A 17,683-nucleotide genomic window follows, 5' to 3' on the forward strand; every position below is an offset into this window, starting at 1 on the left:
TCTTTTAAAAAAAAAAAAAAATCAGAAGGAAAATATGAACTTCTAGGTTGAAGAAAATGTTTTAATACATAACATTAGTAATATATTTGTCTTTATACAACACAGTCATAAAATATAAATTTTAATATTTTTTCTGGTGGAAGGGGCCCATGAAAGTCATCATGTGGCCCTGGTTCAGGGTGGCGGAGCCTCATGACCACCCAAGGCCTCTCAGCCAGGGCTATGTCTTATTCTGTCCAAGTCTGGTGAACCTATGAGTCCCCAAAATCCCTTGCTGTGCCTCTTATCCTGGAGGAGCTCTGGGCACCTCTTATTTGAGCAAGTGGATGTGAACCGCCCCTAGGAAAACCAAGGGCTCCTGGTGCCATGACACCTGGTCAGGGGACTGGAAGCTTCAGCCCAGATGGCATAGAAGGGACCGCTGACAGTTACCAGTGTTGCCTATGTGCCAAGCACTGTGGTGACTTCCTATGGATCATCTTGTTTCTTCCTCACAACAGAACTACAAGTGAGGTGCTGTCATTATTTTCAGCTGGTGAAACGTAGTAATTTGCCCAGGGTCACTCAGTTAATGAACAGTAGCCCTGGAATTTAAACCCAGTCCAGGGCCCACGTTCTTAATCTCTGCTTTAAATGACTGCCTGTGGGTGGCAGGTAAAGAAGATGACTTGCTTCCAGCAGGGTTGGAGGGAACCTGCATCCTCCTGGACTACTGTGGGCCAGGCAGGAAACAAGGAGGGCCTCAAGCCAGGGCTAGGGTGGGAGGGTGGCCGGTCCCTTGGCCTGGGGAAAATATGATTTGCAATGGTTTTTGGAAGCTTTTAAAAAGTATAAAAATAACAGAGTGAACCTTATGGAGAGCAGGGTGGTTTTGGTTAAAGAAATCTCCCAACCAACTTCTACCTTCCCCAAAACAAGTCCTGTAAGGGAAGAAGCCACTTTTCACATAACGGCACAGCTGCAGACATGTTCCTCTGCAAGAGGGTGCATTTCCCAGTGCAGAATGAAAAGCGGCCCTTCCCTGTCCCGACGTAGGAAAGCTGGATCCAGACCAGGAAGAGGCAGATGAAGGCCAGACCCAGGGCAAGGGGGGTTGCCAGCTTTGTTTTGCTGCCCACCCCCACCCCCATGGCCCACATACAAGTTAAGAAGAAGGGGAACTAAATCTTTAGCCAGTATCGTTATTATGGGAAGTAGTGTAGCAGAGCAGAAGAAGCCCAGGATCTGGAACCAGCCAAGCCTATGTTCAAATGTTGACTCCAGCACTCATTTCCTGCCAGGCACTGTTTTAACCACTTTACATTATGTTCCATGTCATCTTCACAAGAACTCTGTGAGGTAGGCACGATTAGCATAAAATTCTCCCATTCTACAGACAGGGAAACTGAGGTGAAGAATGGTTAAGTAGCTTGCCCAAGTGTTGAACCCAGGAAGATCAGGGTCCAAAATCCTCACCTTAGCCAAGATACTATACCTGGCACACCATGGGCATTCGAGGATGCTAGCAGTTGTGGTTATGAGTGACAGCATTCACCTTCCCCTGCCCCCTGCCCAAACCCCTTTCCTTCCTCCAGGCTCCTGTCCTGGCAGATGAGGGTTCCCAATGACCTGCCCACCATCTCTCCTGCCCCAGTCCAGGGTTGGTCTGACCAGGCCTGGGTTAGCTCTCTCAGCCATGCCTGTCTCTCTGCAGGACCATGGCTACCTTGTACCGTGACCCTGACTGGTCCTCCAAAAACCTGGAGCCTGCTATCTTTGAAGCCCGGAGACACGTGGTCAAGGACAAGCTGCCCTCCCTGTTCCCAGACCAGCTCCGCAAATTCCAGGAGGAACTCCGGCAGCGCAGCCAGGAAGGCTACAGGGTCACCTTCACAGACTTCTGGGGCCTGATGATTGAGGCCTGTCTGGGGGATGAGGTAGGCTTCTCCTGGGCCCTATCCAGCTCTCTGTCTTCCTCAGCGGGTCTGGACTTCTGCGGCAGCAGAGGGAGTCAGGTTAGACCTGCAGGTGTATCCTTGGGCTGTAAGAATAGGAGGTGCTGGAATGCACGATGGAGGAAGAGAGTGGGATTGTCCTCCCACATGCCCTTTAGAGGATGACTGAGACCCTCGTGTTGGGGCAACCCTGCATAGAGGCAGCATGTCCTTTTGAGAGCCAGGCCAAGACACCTGTGAGAAAAAAACGGGAGGAAGCTGGGAAGGCTGGAGAGCCAGCCATGCGACCGTGATGCGAGTCTGACCCTAAGTGGAGGAGAGAGGAAGAGAGGCCAGTTGGAAGCATCCTGGACTGCTGTGTGGCCCAGGAAGGCTCAGCAGGGCCCTTGGAAGGTCCTTTAGCCAAAGCTGGTGTCAGAGGAGTCCTATGTCCCCCAGATGGGTCTGCCATTCTGACTCATGGGAAGTGACACAAACTCAGCCATTGATTTCAGAGCACAGCAGCTGGGGCCCTTAGTCAGTGCTGCTCTGTGTAGTTGGAGGTCTTCTGGACCCTTTCTTGTGGCCACCACACAGGGAATGAGCCCAGTGGGGTTTCCTCCTGCTCTGAGATCCAATGATCCAAGCAATATGAGCCCAAGAAGAGAACCAGCCTGTGTTGGGACGCAGCTGCTGTGAGAGCTGTATGGGACACAGTAGAGCAGAGGGATCCCCATGGGATGCTGTGATCTGGACGTCAGGGTGAGCTCTGCTAATGCCTGGCCCTTCGGGCTGCACAGGCCCAGAGAGGAACCAACTTTGGCTGTTGCTTGGCCCCGAAGCACAACTCCCCACCTAACATCTATCCAGGCCAGAGCCTCTCCACCCCACTCTCAAAAGTGTCTGGGGAGTTCTGAATTTAAGTCACAACTTGCCAGAAGGAGGAGGGGCATCAAGTTATTTTCTAGTAGGTCATCTCTTCAAGAACACCAGACAATCTTAGCACCTGACCCTCGCCTTCAATATTCACTCATTCCTTCATTCATTCTTTCAACTAAATTAATTAGGCAACTCATGCATTCCAGGAACTGTGCCGGCCAGTGGAGATTCAGAAAGGAGTTGGACATGGCTTCCAACTGGAGCCCTCATGATTTTGATGGATCCACCCTCCCTGTCCCTTTGAGAATCCACCATCTAACCTCTCCTCGTGGTGAAGCAGGGCAGGCAGAGGTTGAGGGCCTTGGCTTTCGGATTCAGGCAGGACGGGGTTGAAATTTTGGCCCTGCTCTGTACTATTTCTTAAAGGAGATTATTACATCAATAGAGGCAGTTAATATTCTTAACAATATTTTAACAGTACTCTTAACAATAGTCAGCACCCGTGTGATGAGGAGGAAAGCACCAAGGCTTTCTATATCAGGAGTCTGAGCATTTGGGGGGGTTGCAGTGGGGAGGAGCCAGGGTTCTCAGGAAAGAAAGGCTAGGGTTGATGTTGGGAGGCCTCTGCTCTCCCACTCTGGCCAAGGCAGGAGCCCCTTCCCCCGGGCCCCCCTGACAATGAGTGCGGACTGGGCTCTTTCCTGAGTCTCTAACTCTCTCCATTTCCGGAACAGTCAGCTCCGTGGTGCCCAGATCTCTAACTGGACAGGCACCCTGTTTGCCTTCAAAGAAGGCCCAAGAGTCATTGGGCTCACATGCATTTGCCATTCCACAGGTGTTCCACAGCCTTTGCACACTTGGGTAACCAGGGAGGCCACCCAGCAGGCCGCTGCCTGGACTGGGGTCAGAGCCTGGGCCTCTGTAACCACTCTGCCTGGTCTGTGCTGGCTGACTCATTTTGGGAGGTGGCCTGTGGCCTAGGCTGATCTGCAGGGCTCCCCACTCTGATTACACTGCACAACACTCTTGGGGCTTAGAGGGTCCTCAGCCACCATCTAGTGCTGGAGTTTCCAGGCCAAAGAAACTCTATTTTCCTCTCAAACAAATTTCATGAGAGAGCCCAACATGCCAAGCTGAAAAAAAAAAAATGAAGCTGCTCCAGTTCGAGCAGGGAGGTAGATAGTGGGGAAGAAGAGGGCAGTGGTGGCCTCTGCACCCCACCTCTTCATCCTCTGGCCCCTGAGGTTTGAGAAGGACCGTGGGATTCGGAGGGACAGCCTTAAACTGCAGATCCAGTCCCACCCCATCTATGTGTCTGGGGAGGTAGGTAGCCCGGGGGGAGGTGGTATACACGCTACAGGTGCATTTTAAGAGCAGGTTTGACTGGTGTTGGCTGGGGCCTACACAGCAGCCTGGTGGGTTCAGGAGCCAGGAAACACTGCTGGAGTCCTGAGAGTCCTCTTATTCTGCGCTGTGGGCCCCCACCCCTTCTGCCGCTTGTCTGCTTCTCTTCAGCCATTTCGTTTCCCCACAGAGAAATGATTGCAAACTGTCAGAGCAGCGTGCTGCTTTGTGCCGAGGCCAGAACCCCCTACCCATCTACCTCACCATCAATGTCAAGGATGATGTAAGCAACAAGGATTTCAGAGGTAACACTGGTGGCTAGTGATTTACGAGGGGGTCCCTTCTTGGTGGGCAAAGGCACCCAGCACCTCCAGGTCTCCCCACCTACCCACCTTTGCCAACCTCCACATCAAAAGATTGTGCCCAGAGCTGAAGAAATCAACTTTGCTACCCCAATCTGCCTTGTCCCATGGGTGAGGCCAACGGGCTCAGTCCGTGGCTTCCCTGAGCAGGTTGGAACTGGGGAAGATAAAGGTTGTAAAGGAAAGGAGTCCTAGATATATCTTAACCTGCCCAGAGGGAGGGACTCTAGAGACCTGCCCTGCTTCAGGTCAGTTTTAGTCCCCTTTTATCCGGCTTTGAGGAACAAATGAGCCGTGCAATTGCAAAGCAGAGGCTTGCCTGGTCAGCAGAAGTGGGCAGCGGGCGCCCCCATGCGCCCTGTAGGGGAACTCCGGCCTCCCTGTCCTGGGATCCCCAGACACAGGAGCCAGTGTGGGGCTGGCGAGCAGGGAGGGTCCGGCTGTGGTGGCATGGCTCCCTGGCCTGAGACTGACTCCCTGCTCTGCTGCTCCATGTGCAGAGTGGTGCGAGTTCTCTCCCTATGAGGTGGGCCTGCAGAAGTACGGGGCCTTCATTCCCAGCGAGCTCTTTGGCTCCGAGTTCTTCATGGGGCGGCTGATGAAGAGGATCCCTGAGTCTCCGATCTGCTACATGCTAGGTGACTCCTGGGGGATTCCCCTAGGCACCCTGGCCCATGCTGGGCTGCCCTGCCTTTGAATTAGAGGAAGGACAGGAAGGATCTTGTGCCAGGTGCTGGGCTGATTTGGGGTAGCACTTGAGCATGAGACCCTCCTGGCATTTGCCAGCACACATCCCAGGAGAAACTCCCAAACCTACCCCCACATGGGCTTCTGGGACTGCCCTGATCTCCCTGAAGCCCTTTGGGCCCAGAAGGACTTGGCAAGGGCTCCCACATCACTGAGGACCAGAGGGGACTCTCCCTTCGTTCTGGTCTCCAGGGGTCTTCCTGGGGTCCGCTAAGAACCAGAATGGGGATGGCAGCTGAGGTGGAAATTTCTGTAACTCCCACTACCTCACCCTCTAGCTCCAGGCAGCAACGTGCCACTTCCAGGGGCCAACTCAGCCCATAGGATCCAAGGGGCCGGAGAGGACCACAGGGTAAAGGGCAGAACCACTGGGGAAGCTCGGACCAGCCTCCTACCCTAAGCTCCCAAGTACTTCAGAAGCCAGGTCCACTGAGTGCAGGAGCCTGACTGCTCCGTCCATTCTCACAGCTCTTCCCTTCAGAGTCTCAATACATCCATCAAAGGGCATCCTCAAAAAGTAGACCCATCTTTTCAGCCTCAGCAATAGTATTCTCTTATTTAAACTAGTTGTCTGCACTCCTTCCATCTTCCCCAATCCAACCCATCCCAGAAGGTCCAACTAAAGCCCCATCTCTTCTGTGAAGCCCACCCAGAAGCCCCCAGTCCACAGTGGCCTCTCCTTCTCCTGAGCACCTAAGCTATTGGACATATGGTTCAGAAAGCTGTAGTTAAAACACTTGGGCTCAAACTCTGGTTCTTCATTTATTAGCTGTGTGAAGTTGGCTAAATTACCTAACCTCTCTGAGCCTCAACTTTCTCATCTGTAAATTGGGCTTGAGAGTAAACGTACTTTGTAGAGGCTCCCAATGGGTCAATGCATGTGAAAGATTTAATATGAGTATCATTAATGTGTTACATTTTAAAATCATAATAAGAGGGCTGGCCTGTGGCTCACTCGGGAGAGTGTGGTGCTGATAACACCAAGGCCCCGGGTTCGGATCCCATATAGGGATGGCCGGTTTGCTCACTGGCTGAGCGTGGTGCTGACAACACCAAGTCAAGGGTTAAGATCCCCTTACCGGTCATCTTTTATAAAAAAATTTTTAAAATAAAAAAATAAAATCATAATAAGAGATAGCATTACATTTATTGACTCATAAATGTACATTACGTTTATTGGCTCACCATGTGCCAGGCACTGTCCTAGACATTTTGGGTGTATTAACTGATGTAAGGGGTGACATCTGGACTTTAACTCAAAGCTTGCACCTGTCAGTGTTAAGTCTCTGCTGGGACAGTGCCTTACACACCTTCATACCTTCACCCAGCACTGAGGAGAGGGAGAAGAAGTGCTAAGGGCCGACACCATCAGTCGCTGTGTTAAGCTGCATCATGGGGAGAGAGAAATCAATGTCTGTCCCACCCCCTGAGCAGGCTGGCTTGGAGGTGGAATCCAGGCCAAGGCAGAACCAGTTAGTGCTTGGGTGGGCCCAGGGGATCCTGAGTGGAGTTGCTCACTGCTGGCCTGGGCTCCTTAGGTTTGTGGAGCAGCATCTTCTCCCTGAACCTACTCGATGCCTGGAATCTATCCCACACCTCGGAGGAGTTCTTCCATAGGTGGACTAGGAAGAGAGTGCATGACATCGGTGGGTGACCCACTGGCTTCCTCTCATGGTTGGGTGATGGTGGGGGGCGGGGGGCATGGATCATGAACTGAGACCAGCCCACCTGCCATGTGTTTCCATATTATCCCTGTGGCCCACAGACGGGAAGGCAGCTGGGGCTAGAGCATCTTCACTGCCTGGAGGGGAGGGTGATTATAGGTGACACCTGTGCCAAGGCCTGACAACAAGCCTCCCAGCACCCAGGAGAGCTGACAAGGGTAGAGATCTCGAGCACAGTTGAAGGCCACTCTTCTAGACTCCCTGTCCTCTCTGGGACCCTTCTTACCTGTTGTCTCCCTCTCCCTCTCCACCACCCTGCCCCTGTTCCACATCTCTCACCTGGGTCCTCCTGGCTCTGGTGCCAGGGCTTTGAGAGCTACACAAAGAAGGTACGAGCTGCACTTACACTGCCCACCCCCCGGGCACCAGGCAATCATGAAAGGCTTCACCTGGGCACTCTGGGGACCCCAACTCTTGTGACCTGCCCTCCATCCCCCTCCCTGCAGATGAAGAGCCGATCCTACCTGAAATCCCCAAATGTGATGCCAACACCCTGGAGACCACGGTAGTGATCCCGGGGTCATGGCTGTCCAATACTTTCCGAGAAATCCTCACCTACCGACACTTCGTATCTGAGTTCCACAACTTCCTTTCTGGGCTACAGCTGCACACTGGCTACCTGCAGAACGGCCAGTTTTCCATGTGGAAAGGTAACCCTACCTGGCCTCTCCTTGAGGCCCCCTCCATTTGGAGGGGGAGGAAGTGGATGTGGAGGCTGCCATGGAGAAAGAATGAGAAAACTCCTCTGACTACGTTCACTGGGTCGGGTGGCGGTCTCTCCCCGCTGGTGTATTCCACATTTGGGGATGTCATCTTGAACAGTGTGTGGGCAGCAGCAGGGGACAGTGTACGTTCTTCTGTCACTTCATCTGCACAACAACTTCATACAGAATCAGCACAACAATCCCAGCAGGTAGAAGCTGGCCCCATTTTACAGATGGGGAAATATGGCCCTTACTTTCTGCAGTTGTGCTCCAGGGGCACCATTTAATGTGAATGGTGCCCCATCAGAACTGGGCAGGGATGGCTCAGCTCAAGGACCCCAAGTGGTAAGTGGCAGAGCCAGGTCCTAAGCTGTGATCTTGTAGCTTCAGCTTCAACTCAGCACCTCCCTCCGCCCCTCGCCCCCCTACCCCCACCCCTGCCGCACTAAGGCTCTGAGGTTGACTTTCTACCTTCTTCGTAGCTTTTTTGGCTGCAGCCCATTAATGGCTACTTGAGCCTGGCCTATTAGGAGCAGGGCCCAGGATTTACACTATTGATAGGAGGTCATAAGCCCCCGACACCCCACCAGCTCTGTGGCTGATGTCGTAGTGGGTTTTCTGTGCATATCCCATAAAAGACTTGCTAAAACCCCAAGATAATGCTGTTCCTCATCAGCTCACCCAGAGGGGCGCTGGGACTCAGTGGACGTCCTGTTCAGAGGGAGGGGGCTGGAGGCCCAGGCTGAGGTGAAGGAAGTTCCAGGCAGAGCGCTTGGTCCCCGCCAGGTGCCTTTGGCCCATTGGCTGAGATCAGGGCACCGTGCGTGTTGGTAACTGGAAGACTTGGCTTTCAGACACGGTGCTTGATGGTTTCCCAAACCAGCTGACAGAGTCTGCCAACCACTTGTGCCTGCTGGACACCGCATTCTTCGTCAACTCCTGCTACCCGCCCCTCCTCAGGCCGGAGAGAAAAGCCGACCTCATCATCCACCTCAGTTACTGTGCTGGGTCCCAGACAAAGGCAAGTGCAGCAAAGCAGGGCTCCACCCTGAGTACGGGGCTGTGGCCTCTTCTGAGATGGCTCTGAGTCAGGGCTGTGGCACTCAGCAGCCTCTCCAGCTGTGAACTCGGAGAACACGCGCTCCCGACAGGCTCCAAGACAGCGTCACAGGGACTCAAGCAGCAGTCATCACATGAGGTTAAACATCCAAACCTTAGGGGACAGCCAGCTGCCTCCCACCTGCAATGGCACCCTAGCAAATTCAAATTTTATTCTTACCTTTGAGCATTTGCCATACTTGGCTATACTTCAGCTGCAAAAAAAAAAAAAAAAAAAGGAGTTTAAAAAATATCAAGGGCTGGTCAGTTAGCTCAGTTGGTTAAAGCACAGCTTTGTAACACCAAGGTCAAGGGTTAGGATCACCATATTGGCCAAAAAAAAAAAAAAAAAAAAAAAAAACCTTAATAGAGCTCATTTCATTCTAAAGTGCTGCACCACTTCAAGAGCTTGTAGTGTCCTGTTTTCAAAATAATCACACTGCCTCCACCCCCAGGGAATATGACCCTCCATGAAATTGCACTGAAGAATCAGGACCAGAAGTTTGCTTTTGAAAAGTTCTGGCCCTTTAAGGGGAAGAAACTGGTTTTGGTCTATTTAATACAGTGCTGTCCTGAAGTCACAGAAAGGGAATTATAGACAGACGATGAGGACGACAGTAACAATAATGACCTAAGTTTGTAAATGAATAACAATGTACTTTCCTACACATGATCTCATTTGGTCCTCAAACGGGCTCTTTGAGGAAGACATGACAGCTGCTATTATCCCCATGTTATAGATGAGGAAACTGAGGCAGAGAAGAGGTAAGTGACTTGATTAAGCTCACACAGCTAGTGGAACCAGGGGCAGAACTTAGGGGATTCCAACACTCTAAGTCCAGGCTCTTTTTGTTACATCACATTTTTAGACACCCTTTCAGAGTCTTTTCTAGCCCCGCTATTGGTTCCAATGTCCATGCGTGTCCTACAGAAGCCTGGCCAACCAAGGGTGTCCGTGGCCCAGTTCCAATCACCCTCCCAGGCTGCCACCCACATCTACGCAGATCTGTGTTCAGGTGAAACGTCATGGAAAGGCCTTCCGTCCATTTTACTTGGGGAAGGAGTTGCAGCTGAATGTGCACCAACCTACTGTCTCGGGCCTTTTGTTCTGACCTAGGTTTATCCTGAAAATAGCACAGTGCTGGCCAGTGAGCTCATTTGTTTAGAGCATGGTGCTGATAACACCAAGGTCAAGGGTTCAGATCCCCTTTCTGGCCACCTGCCAAAACAAAACCAAAAAAAGATAAAAATAGCACAAATTGGCAAAGCAGTTGGGGACCTAAGTTGTTAGCTGGAGAAATCAGGAAGCTGGATAAAAGAACTATATTTTTTATCCACCCCTACTCCTCCTAATACTCAAACATGTCCTCCTGTCATATTCCAGCCCTTGAGACAAACCTGTGAGTACTGCACTGTGCAGAACATCCCTTTCCCCAAATATGACATACAAGATGATGACGAAAATCTCAAGGAATGTTACCTGATGGAGAACCCCCAGGAACCCGATGCCCCCATCGTGATCTTCTTCCCACTCATCGATGACACCTTCCAAAAGTACAAGGCACCAGGTAAGCTGCCTCTGCACCCAGTTCCCAGCACCCGCTGTCTTTGGACTTACAGCTCCTGTCTTTAGACCTGGGGGTCTTCTATTAGCACCAACAGGGAATCCTGGCTTAGCTCCAGCCTGAGCCAACCTTGGCTTTAGCAAGGAAGAAAAGAGCTCCTCCCTACCTCCCCACTTCCTGTGGCTGGCAACATCATCCCCTCTTCTTTTAGTCATTCAACCTTTATTGACATCCAGCTATGTGCCTGACACTGTGTTTGGTACTAGGCAATCCACAAATGGGTAAGCTGTGCCCCTGTCCTGAGGAACTTAGAGGCATGCATGTGTGTGAGTGCACATGTGTATGCACGTGTTCATGTGCATGCGTGTGCAGGTGTATGTGTCCCTGCCTGCAGGGTGGGCTGCAGGGAGAGACGCGGAAACAAGGCAATATAACCTAATATAATAAGGGTCTATAGTGAGTCCTTCTGCTGTCCCCAGGTGTGGAGCGAAGCCCTGAGGAGCTGGAGCAGGGCCAGGTTGACATTTATGGCCCTCACACTCCTTATGCCACCAAGGAGCTGACATATACAGAGGCCGCCTTCGACAAGATGGTGAAGCTCTGTGAGTACAACATCCTGAATAACGATGACAAGCTCCTTCAGGCCCTGAGACTGGCGGTGGAGAAAAAGAAACGCCTGAAGAGCCGGTGTCCCTCCTACACCCCAGGGAGCCTCACTGATCCTGTGTCTGCTTCTGCATCAGAGGCCGGAAATTATCAGGGCTGACCAGGCTATACAGCCAGCTCTGCTCTCTGACAAGGGATGCAGGCAGGCTGGCCTGGGCAATCTATCAAAAAATAAATTAAAACAATCTTGAGAGAGAAAGAGAGACAAAGGAAAATAACAAGGGGCCGTATTGGGGTTTTATACCCACTGGAATTTCTTCCCTGCAAAGAAGGAGGTCTGATACCACAGGTTCCCGCACATGCCTAAAGTGTAGAGAGTAAAAGTGTGGGAAAGAAGCTGGGTCCCCACAACTGGAGCCTGCTCCACCTTCCCCCTCTCTGCCTCTTGCAGTGGCAAGCCTAGGGGAATGCCCAGGGAGGACCTGAGAAGTTCTCTGGGTTTCTCCTGGGGAAAAAAATGCTTTATTAAATTTAAAGCAAGTGTATTATGATTTTTATAAGCAATTATATTTTGTGATTTTTACTTTTATGAATCAGGGTATTCATAGGAAGCATGATGCTGGAAGATCTAGATAGAGCCCTAGAGACATCCTGGTCTCTGCCACGACAAATTCAAACAGGTTTCAGCGGTGCCTCTCCAGGCATTCAGAGCTCCAGGGCTGGTAATCCACATGATCCCCACCAGTCAGCCCCATCTACTGAAACACCATGCAAAGCCCAAGCCTGCAGCTCAGATTTACTGAATGAGGATTTGGGATGCAGTTCAGAGAGGTCTGGCAGGCTGCGGGTAAATGAAGTCAGGTGTCGGTTAGGGCGATGCTGTCCAGGGCCGCCCCCTCCAAGAGCCAGCGCTCATTGACCAATCTGCTCCTCCAATACCCTGAGCTTTCTTACCACCCTATCTCACTGGTTTCCAGATGAGATTACTTATTTCTAAATGTGATTACTCTTATTTGTCATGTAAACACTGTGGCCAGTACATCCCTCCTCTTGGAGAGTCACCTAGACAGAATAAAACTAGGAAAGAATAGCTCGGAAAGGTTAGCCCTTTGAGAAAGAAGCTCATCCTCAGAGCTGGTTTCCTAGTGAGTCTCTGGGAAAGCCCTGGGACACAGAGAAGCGCAACCAAAGTAAGCAGGTCTCCCTCCAGGCTGGGGAACTTAAAGAAAAATGTGACCTGAGCCATTGAGATGCCCAGGCTGATGGAAGGTGAAACCAGAAAGGCAGAAAGGCATGTGGTCTGTGTGAAGCCCAGTAAAGCGCAAGGCACAGCCCTTCTTCTGGAACCCCGTGCTGCCTAAGCAGTCCTTTGGTTGTGAGGATGGCGATAGTGACCGGTACCAAAAGTTTAGAAAAATTGGCCTCTGATTTACATCCTCACTACTCAAAGTGTGGTGGGGAGCTGGTTAGAAATGCAGACTCTCAGGCCCCGACCAGCCATACTGCCTCAGAATCTGCATTTTAAGAAGATTCCCACCCCTACCCCCCAGGTGATTCCCATGCATATTAAAGTTTGAGAGGCCTAGATTTATGCCACTCTCTCCCATAAGCTTGGAAAGCATGAATCAGTGCTCCCTTGAGCCACCGATAAACTGGGCTTCTGGACCCGCAGAACTGGTCCTGTCCGCATAATGCTAACCTGGAACACCACCCCTCCCCTCCACCGGAGCAACCAGCTTCCTCCACTTTGACGGCTCTTCTTTCCACTGCAACAAACAGGCTCTCCTTCAATTATCAAACAGTGAGCCACTCGGCAGGACCTGTTTGTTCTAAGGTGAAGACAGCCATGCCTTGGAGTCATCAAAGTATGTAAAATGAGGTTTATAAAGTCATTGTATTATTTGAGCATGGAATAAAATGGCCACGTGGGTAAGTGCTGTCATATCATCTGCTTTTATTACCCAATGCTGCAAAACATGCATAACTCCTGAACTCATCCCTGCATGGGCTTCAAGCATCCTCTTCACCACTGCAGGAGGTGTGAGTAGGCCATTTCCATCCAGTCCCTCATCTCCTCATGCAGTTCCCTTCCTGCGGCAGGGATCCGCATCTTGTAGTGAAGCCTCCTGTTTTCAAGAAGACACGTCATCAACTAGTGCAGCACCAGCTCCTATGGATCCAAGCTGTTTCAAGCTCAGACATTTCAGGAAACATTGAGAAGAAGTAAAGGCAACTGACATCTGCAGAGCACCTACTTTGTGCACAGTGGTCTGTAAACAGCCTCTGCCTTCCAGGGACTTAGATTTGGGAGGAGGTAAAAAAACACGAAAAGATTTTTCAACATACAGTTGGCGTGGGGGATTGGATCCTGGACCCCCCTGTGGATACCAGAATCTGAGGATGCTTAAGTCCCTATCAGACTTAAGCATCTGAATCTGTGGTTGCAGAACCCGCAGATCCGGAGGGCCAACTAATCATGAGAAGTTAAGCAGTGAGTTAGCTACTGAAATGATAAAAAGTGTCACCAACTCTGACAGGGGCAAGCACAAGGTGTCCCCTCCCTCTCAGGTTCCCTGCTCTCTGCCTATAATCATGATTAAACAGAAAAGATAAGTAAAATCCCTCCCTCTCCCAGCCTCCCTCTCTCCTCATCTGCCCCTTTTCCTTCCCAAGAGAGTAGCCAGTACCCCACCCACTGCCAGAAGGCCCAGTCACCCTGTCCTGCAGCAGACGTTTTCTGCCCCTACTACCCCATGAAAACACTTTTCTCCAAGGTCACCAATGTCCTAATTGCCAGATACACTGAGCCAAAAGCCACCAGCCCTTTACAAGCCTTATCTTACTTGATTGTTCTCAGCATTTCGACGCAAACCACTCCCTCTTTCCTCAGACCCTCCCTTCCTGTGACTTCCTTACCAACTGCAGTTCAATTCAGCTCAGCCTGCAAATATTTATTGCCTGCCCACTACGTGCCAGTCACTGTTGTAGGCACTGAAACAATAAAAAGGATTAACAACTGCCCTCAAACTTCAAGGAACTTCCTTCTGGTTCCATGTGGGAACTTCCTTCTGCTCCCATGGAAACTGAGCCTTGTGATATGAAAAGAAAATTCCTTGTTAGCTGTGTTCACAAGGGCCACACAGGAGGGGCTTCCAACCCAACCACAGGGGGAAGGCGCTAGGTTCACTGGACACCTTCTGTCCAAGATTTCTCCCCACTGAAAGGTCAGAGCCCCTCCGCTGGCCTCTCCTCCCCTGCTGTTCTTTAATTGCTGGTACTCCTCAAGGTTCTCTCCTAGCTCTCCCCTCTTCTCACTCTTTACCCTCCTTAAGCAATCTCATCTACACCCAGAACTTCAACTGCTGTTTCTGTTTTGAAAACTCTCAACCCTTTAGCTCTAGCTAGGCTGCTGTCCTGAGTTTGAAACTCATGTATTTGAATTCTGTACCAGTTACCATTACTTTTGCTACATAACCTAAGGATTTAAAATTACAGTGGCTTAAATAAAATTAAAGAAGATTCTCTATTTCTTATCAGAGACCCAGGCTCCTTTCCTCTCTCTCTTCTGCCAGCCTCAAGATTGCCTTCTGGGGCTAGCCAGTTAACTCTCTTGGTTAGATAGAGTGTGGTGCTGATGACACCAAGGTCAAGAGCTCAGATCCCCTTACCAGCCAGCAAAAAAAAAAAAAAAAAAGATTGCTTTCTGGTCCAATATTGCTGCTGGAGCTCCACTCCTCATGTCCACATTCCAGGCAGCAGCGAAGATAAAGGGCTGTGGGTTCTGGCTATGAAATTACCAAACTAACTCTAGACTGCATATTTCTGGACTTCTTTTCTGGGAAAGAAAACTAAACTTTTATCTTAACAAAATAATAAGAATCACCTAGCAGTTCCAGCTAACTATTGCTGAACAATTAAACCCCTCAAAGTATAATGACATAAAATAGCCACCATGTTATTATGCCCAAGAATCTGTGGGTCAGGAATTTGAAAAGGGCACAGCAAGGACAACTCTTCTCTGCTCCATGTTTGGGGCCCTAGCTCAAATGACCTGAGCTGCTGGGGAGGACTCAAAATAGCTGGGGTCTGGGACAGCTGGGGCTAAAGGATCCACTTCCAAGATGACTCCTTCACTCACATATCTGGGGCCTGGGCTGGTAAATCTGGGAAGGATGAAGGACAGGCTCGGCTGGGACTGTCAATCGTAACACCTTCATGTGGCCTCCCCAACATGGTGGACTTAGGTTAGTCAGTCTTCTTAAATGGCACTCAGGGTTCCAAGAGTATCTACACAGTGGCAGCAGCATGAACTATTATGACTCATCCTCAGAAGTCACAGAGCTCCACTTCAGTAATCTGTTGGTGGAAGTGGTCATGAGCTAGCCCAGATTCAAGAGGAGGAGTCAAAGAGACCACCTCTGGATGGGAGACATGTCAACAAACATGCAGCCACATTTTAAGTCCCTGAAAAATGGTTTTTTAAACACACTCATGTAAAAGAAGTCCGCAGGGAAGGCAGTCCACGACACTTCCACAATTCGTCAAGAACCCCATTCCTTCCAACTCTCTGCTTTCTCGTCTCTTGTGTAGTCCTTGGCCTCGTGGTCCAGGATGAGCCCTGGAGCTCCAGCTATCACATCCATATTCCAGGTCACAAAAAGGAAGAAGGAGAGAAAAGATCAAACTCCCTTCTTGTTAAAGAGACTCCCTGGAAGTCCCACACATCCTTCAGCTAATGTCACCAACCAGAACTTGGTCTCATGATCATACTTAAGTTGCAGGGAGACTGGGAAATTTTGATTTTTTACCTCAGTGGCAATGTGCCCAGCTAAAAATCAGAGTTCTGCTACTAAGGAAGGACAATTTATAGGTGACTAGCAGTCTTACTGCAAGTACCCACTGGACAACTCCACCTGCATGTCCTATGCGCTACACCTCCCAGTGGTAGCAGTGACCTGGGTAAGTGGCCACGGAGAAAGGAGATCAGGTATGAGAGTGAAGGGGGCTTTCCTTCCCAGACCAGAGCATCTCCTCTGATCTCCTCAGCATGTGTCTCTCAGGTATTGAACAACTCCGCAGTTTAGTTTTCAGAGTAAGATGCTGGATGTGGTCGGCATCTAGAGCCAACCAATGAACGTGATCTAGAGCAAACCTTGTGACCTTCAAATTACCATGAAAAAAACCCCAAAACACAAAAAACCCTTCCACAGAATTACAATAAAAATTTCCATACAGAAAAGAGAGTCTCAAGTCTTATTACCAGGACACTTATTTCAAGAATTATTCCATATAACAAATTTCCAGGCAACTAATGGCACACCCTGTAGAACTGCCTGTGATAAGATTTAGCCTGAAAAAAACAACTAGACTCACATGAAAAGTGACCAGAATTGGGATCGTTAAGTCTGAAGAAAGAAAACCCAAAGAATATCACAATTTGCAAATGGATGCAAGATCACAGTCCTAGGGAGGATGGGACACCCTCTCATTCCTCTGAGGACAGAACGAGAACAGGAAAGTGGCCGCTGCAACCGCATGAAGACAGAGAAGGAAGGAAGGTGAGATGTGACAGGTGCCTCCTCTGGGCCAGGAGCTTTTAGGACTTTCTTCTTTTTTGAAGATTAAAGTCAACACATATTTTTTTTTCTTCCTTAAATTTTTTTTTTTTCTGCAGGGCTGGCTGGTTAGCTCAGTTGGTTAAAGCACAGCCTTATAACACCAAGCTCACAGGTTTGGGTCCCCGTACTGACCAGCCACCCCCCAAAACAATTTTGTTTTCTGTTTACAAAACAAGAGCATGATTATTGTGTAGAATCTGAAAAGTTTTAAAGCACATAAACAGGAAACTAAGATCATTTATAATTCAAAAACTCAGAGATTATTACTCTTTGGGCCTTTATCCTTCCCTTCTTTTTCTTGGACACTTTTTTTTTTTTAACAAAAATACAAAAATCCTGAACATTCACTTTTTTAAAAATTGTGATAAAAAACACAAAACGTAATATTTACCATCTTAACCATTTTTAAGCATACGGGTCAGTAGTGTTAAGCATATTCACATTGTTGTAGAACAGATCTCTGTAACTTTTTCATTTTGCAAAACTGAAACTCTATACCTGTTGGATAACAACTCCCCATTTCCACTTCCCACAGCCCGATAACCACCATTCTACTTTCTGTTTCTATGAATTTGACTATTACAAATCTCATATAAGTGGAATCACACAGTATTTGTCCTTTTGTGACTGGCTTATTTCACTTAATATAATGTCCTCAAGGTTCACCCATGTTGTAGCATGTGCCAAGATCTCCCTTCTTTTCAAGGCTGAATAATATCTCATTATATGTATATAATGTAGTTTATCCATTTGGGTTACTTTTACCTCTTGGCTATTGTGAATAATGCTGTTGTGAACATGGGTGCACAAATCTCTCTCAGACCTGCTTTTAATGCTTTTGGATATATATCCAGAAGTGGTATTGCTGGATCACATAGTAATTCTTTTTTAATTTTTTTAGAAACCACCACACTGCTTTCCATAGTAGTTGCGTGGACATTCAATTTTGTAATCTAGCCTTATCCACTAAAAAGTATATTCTGAGAATTTTTGCAGGTCGTTAGTATTCTTCTCATATGACACAATTTTCAGTGACTGCATAGGAATCTATCATTTGTTTAACTAGTCCTCCATGGGAGACATCTAGTTGCAGTTTTCAGTTATAGATGATATACTCATAAAC

The 17,683-nt window shown here is 49.2% G+C and overlaps 1 protein-coding gene across 1 annotated transcript in view; it reads left to right on the top strand.

Annotated features, from left to right (window-relative positions):
- Positions 1 to 11,102, top strand: part of PLA2G4E (phospholipase A2 group IVE) — a 57,419-nt gene extending 46,317 nt beyond the window's left edge. The window contains exons 13-20 of the mRNA XM_063090066.1: positions 1,694 to 1,916; positions 4,327 to 4,441; positions 4,999 to 5,136; positions 6,784 to 6,891; positions 7,416 to 7,619; positions 8,528 to 8,694; positions 10,156 to 10,339; positions 10,816 to 11,102. Of these exons, the coding sequence (XP_062946136.1) occupies positions 1,694 to 1,916; positions 4,327 to 4,441; positions 4,999 to 5,136; positions 6,784 to 6,891; positions 7,416 to 7,619; positions 8,528 to 8,694; positions 10,156 to 10,339; positions 10,816 to 11,102 (1,426 nt within the window). The remainder of the gene's footprint in view (positions 1 to 1,693; positions 1,917 to 4,326; positions 4,442 to 4,998; positions 5,137 to 6,783; positions 6,892 to 7,415; positions 7,620 to 8,527; positions 8,695 to 10,155; positions 10,340 to 10,815) is intronic.
- Positions 11,103 to 17,683: the final 6,581 nt, after the last annotated feature.

Source organism: Cynocephalus volans, chromosome 3 (assembly GCF_027409185.1).
Source record: "Cynocephalus volans isolate mCynVol1 chromosome 3, mCynVol1.pri, whole genome shotgun sequence".
NCBI classification, from domain to species: Eukaryota; Metazoa; Chordata; class Mammalia; order Dermoptera; family Cynocephalidae; genus Cynocephalus; species Cynocephalus volans.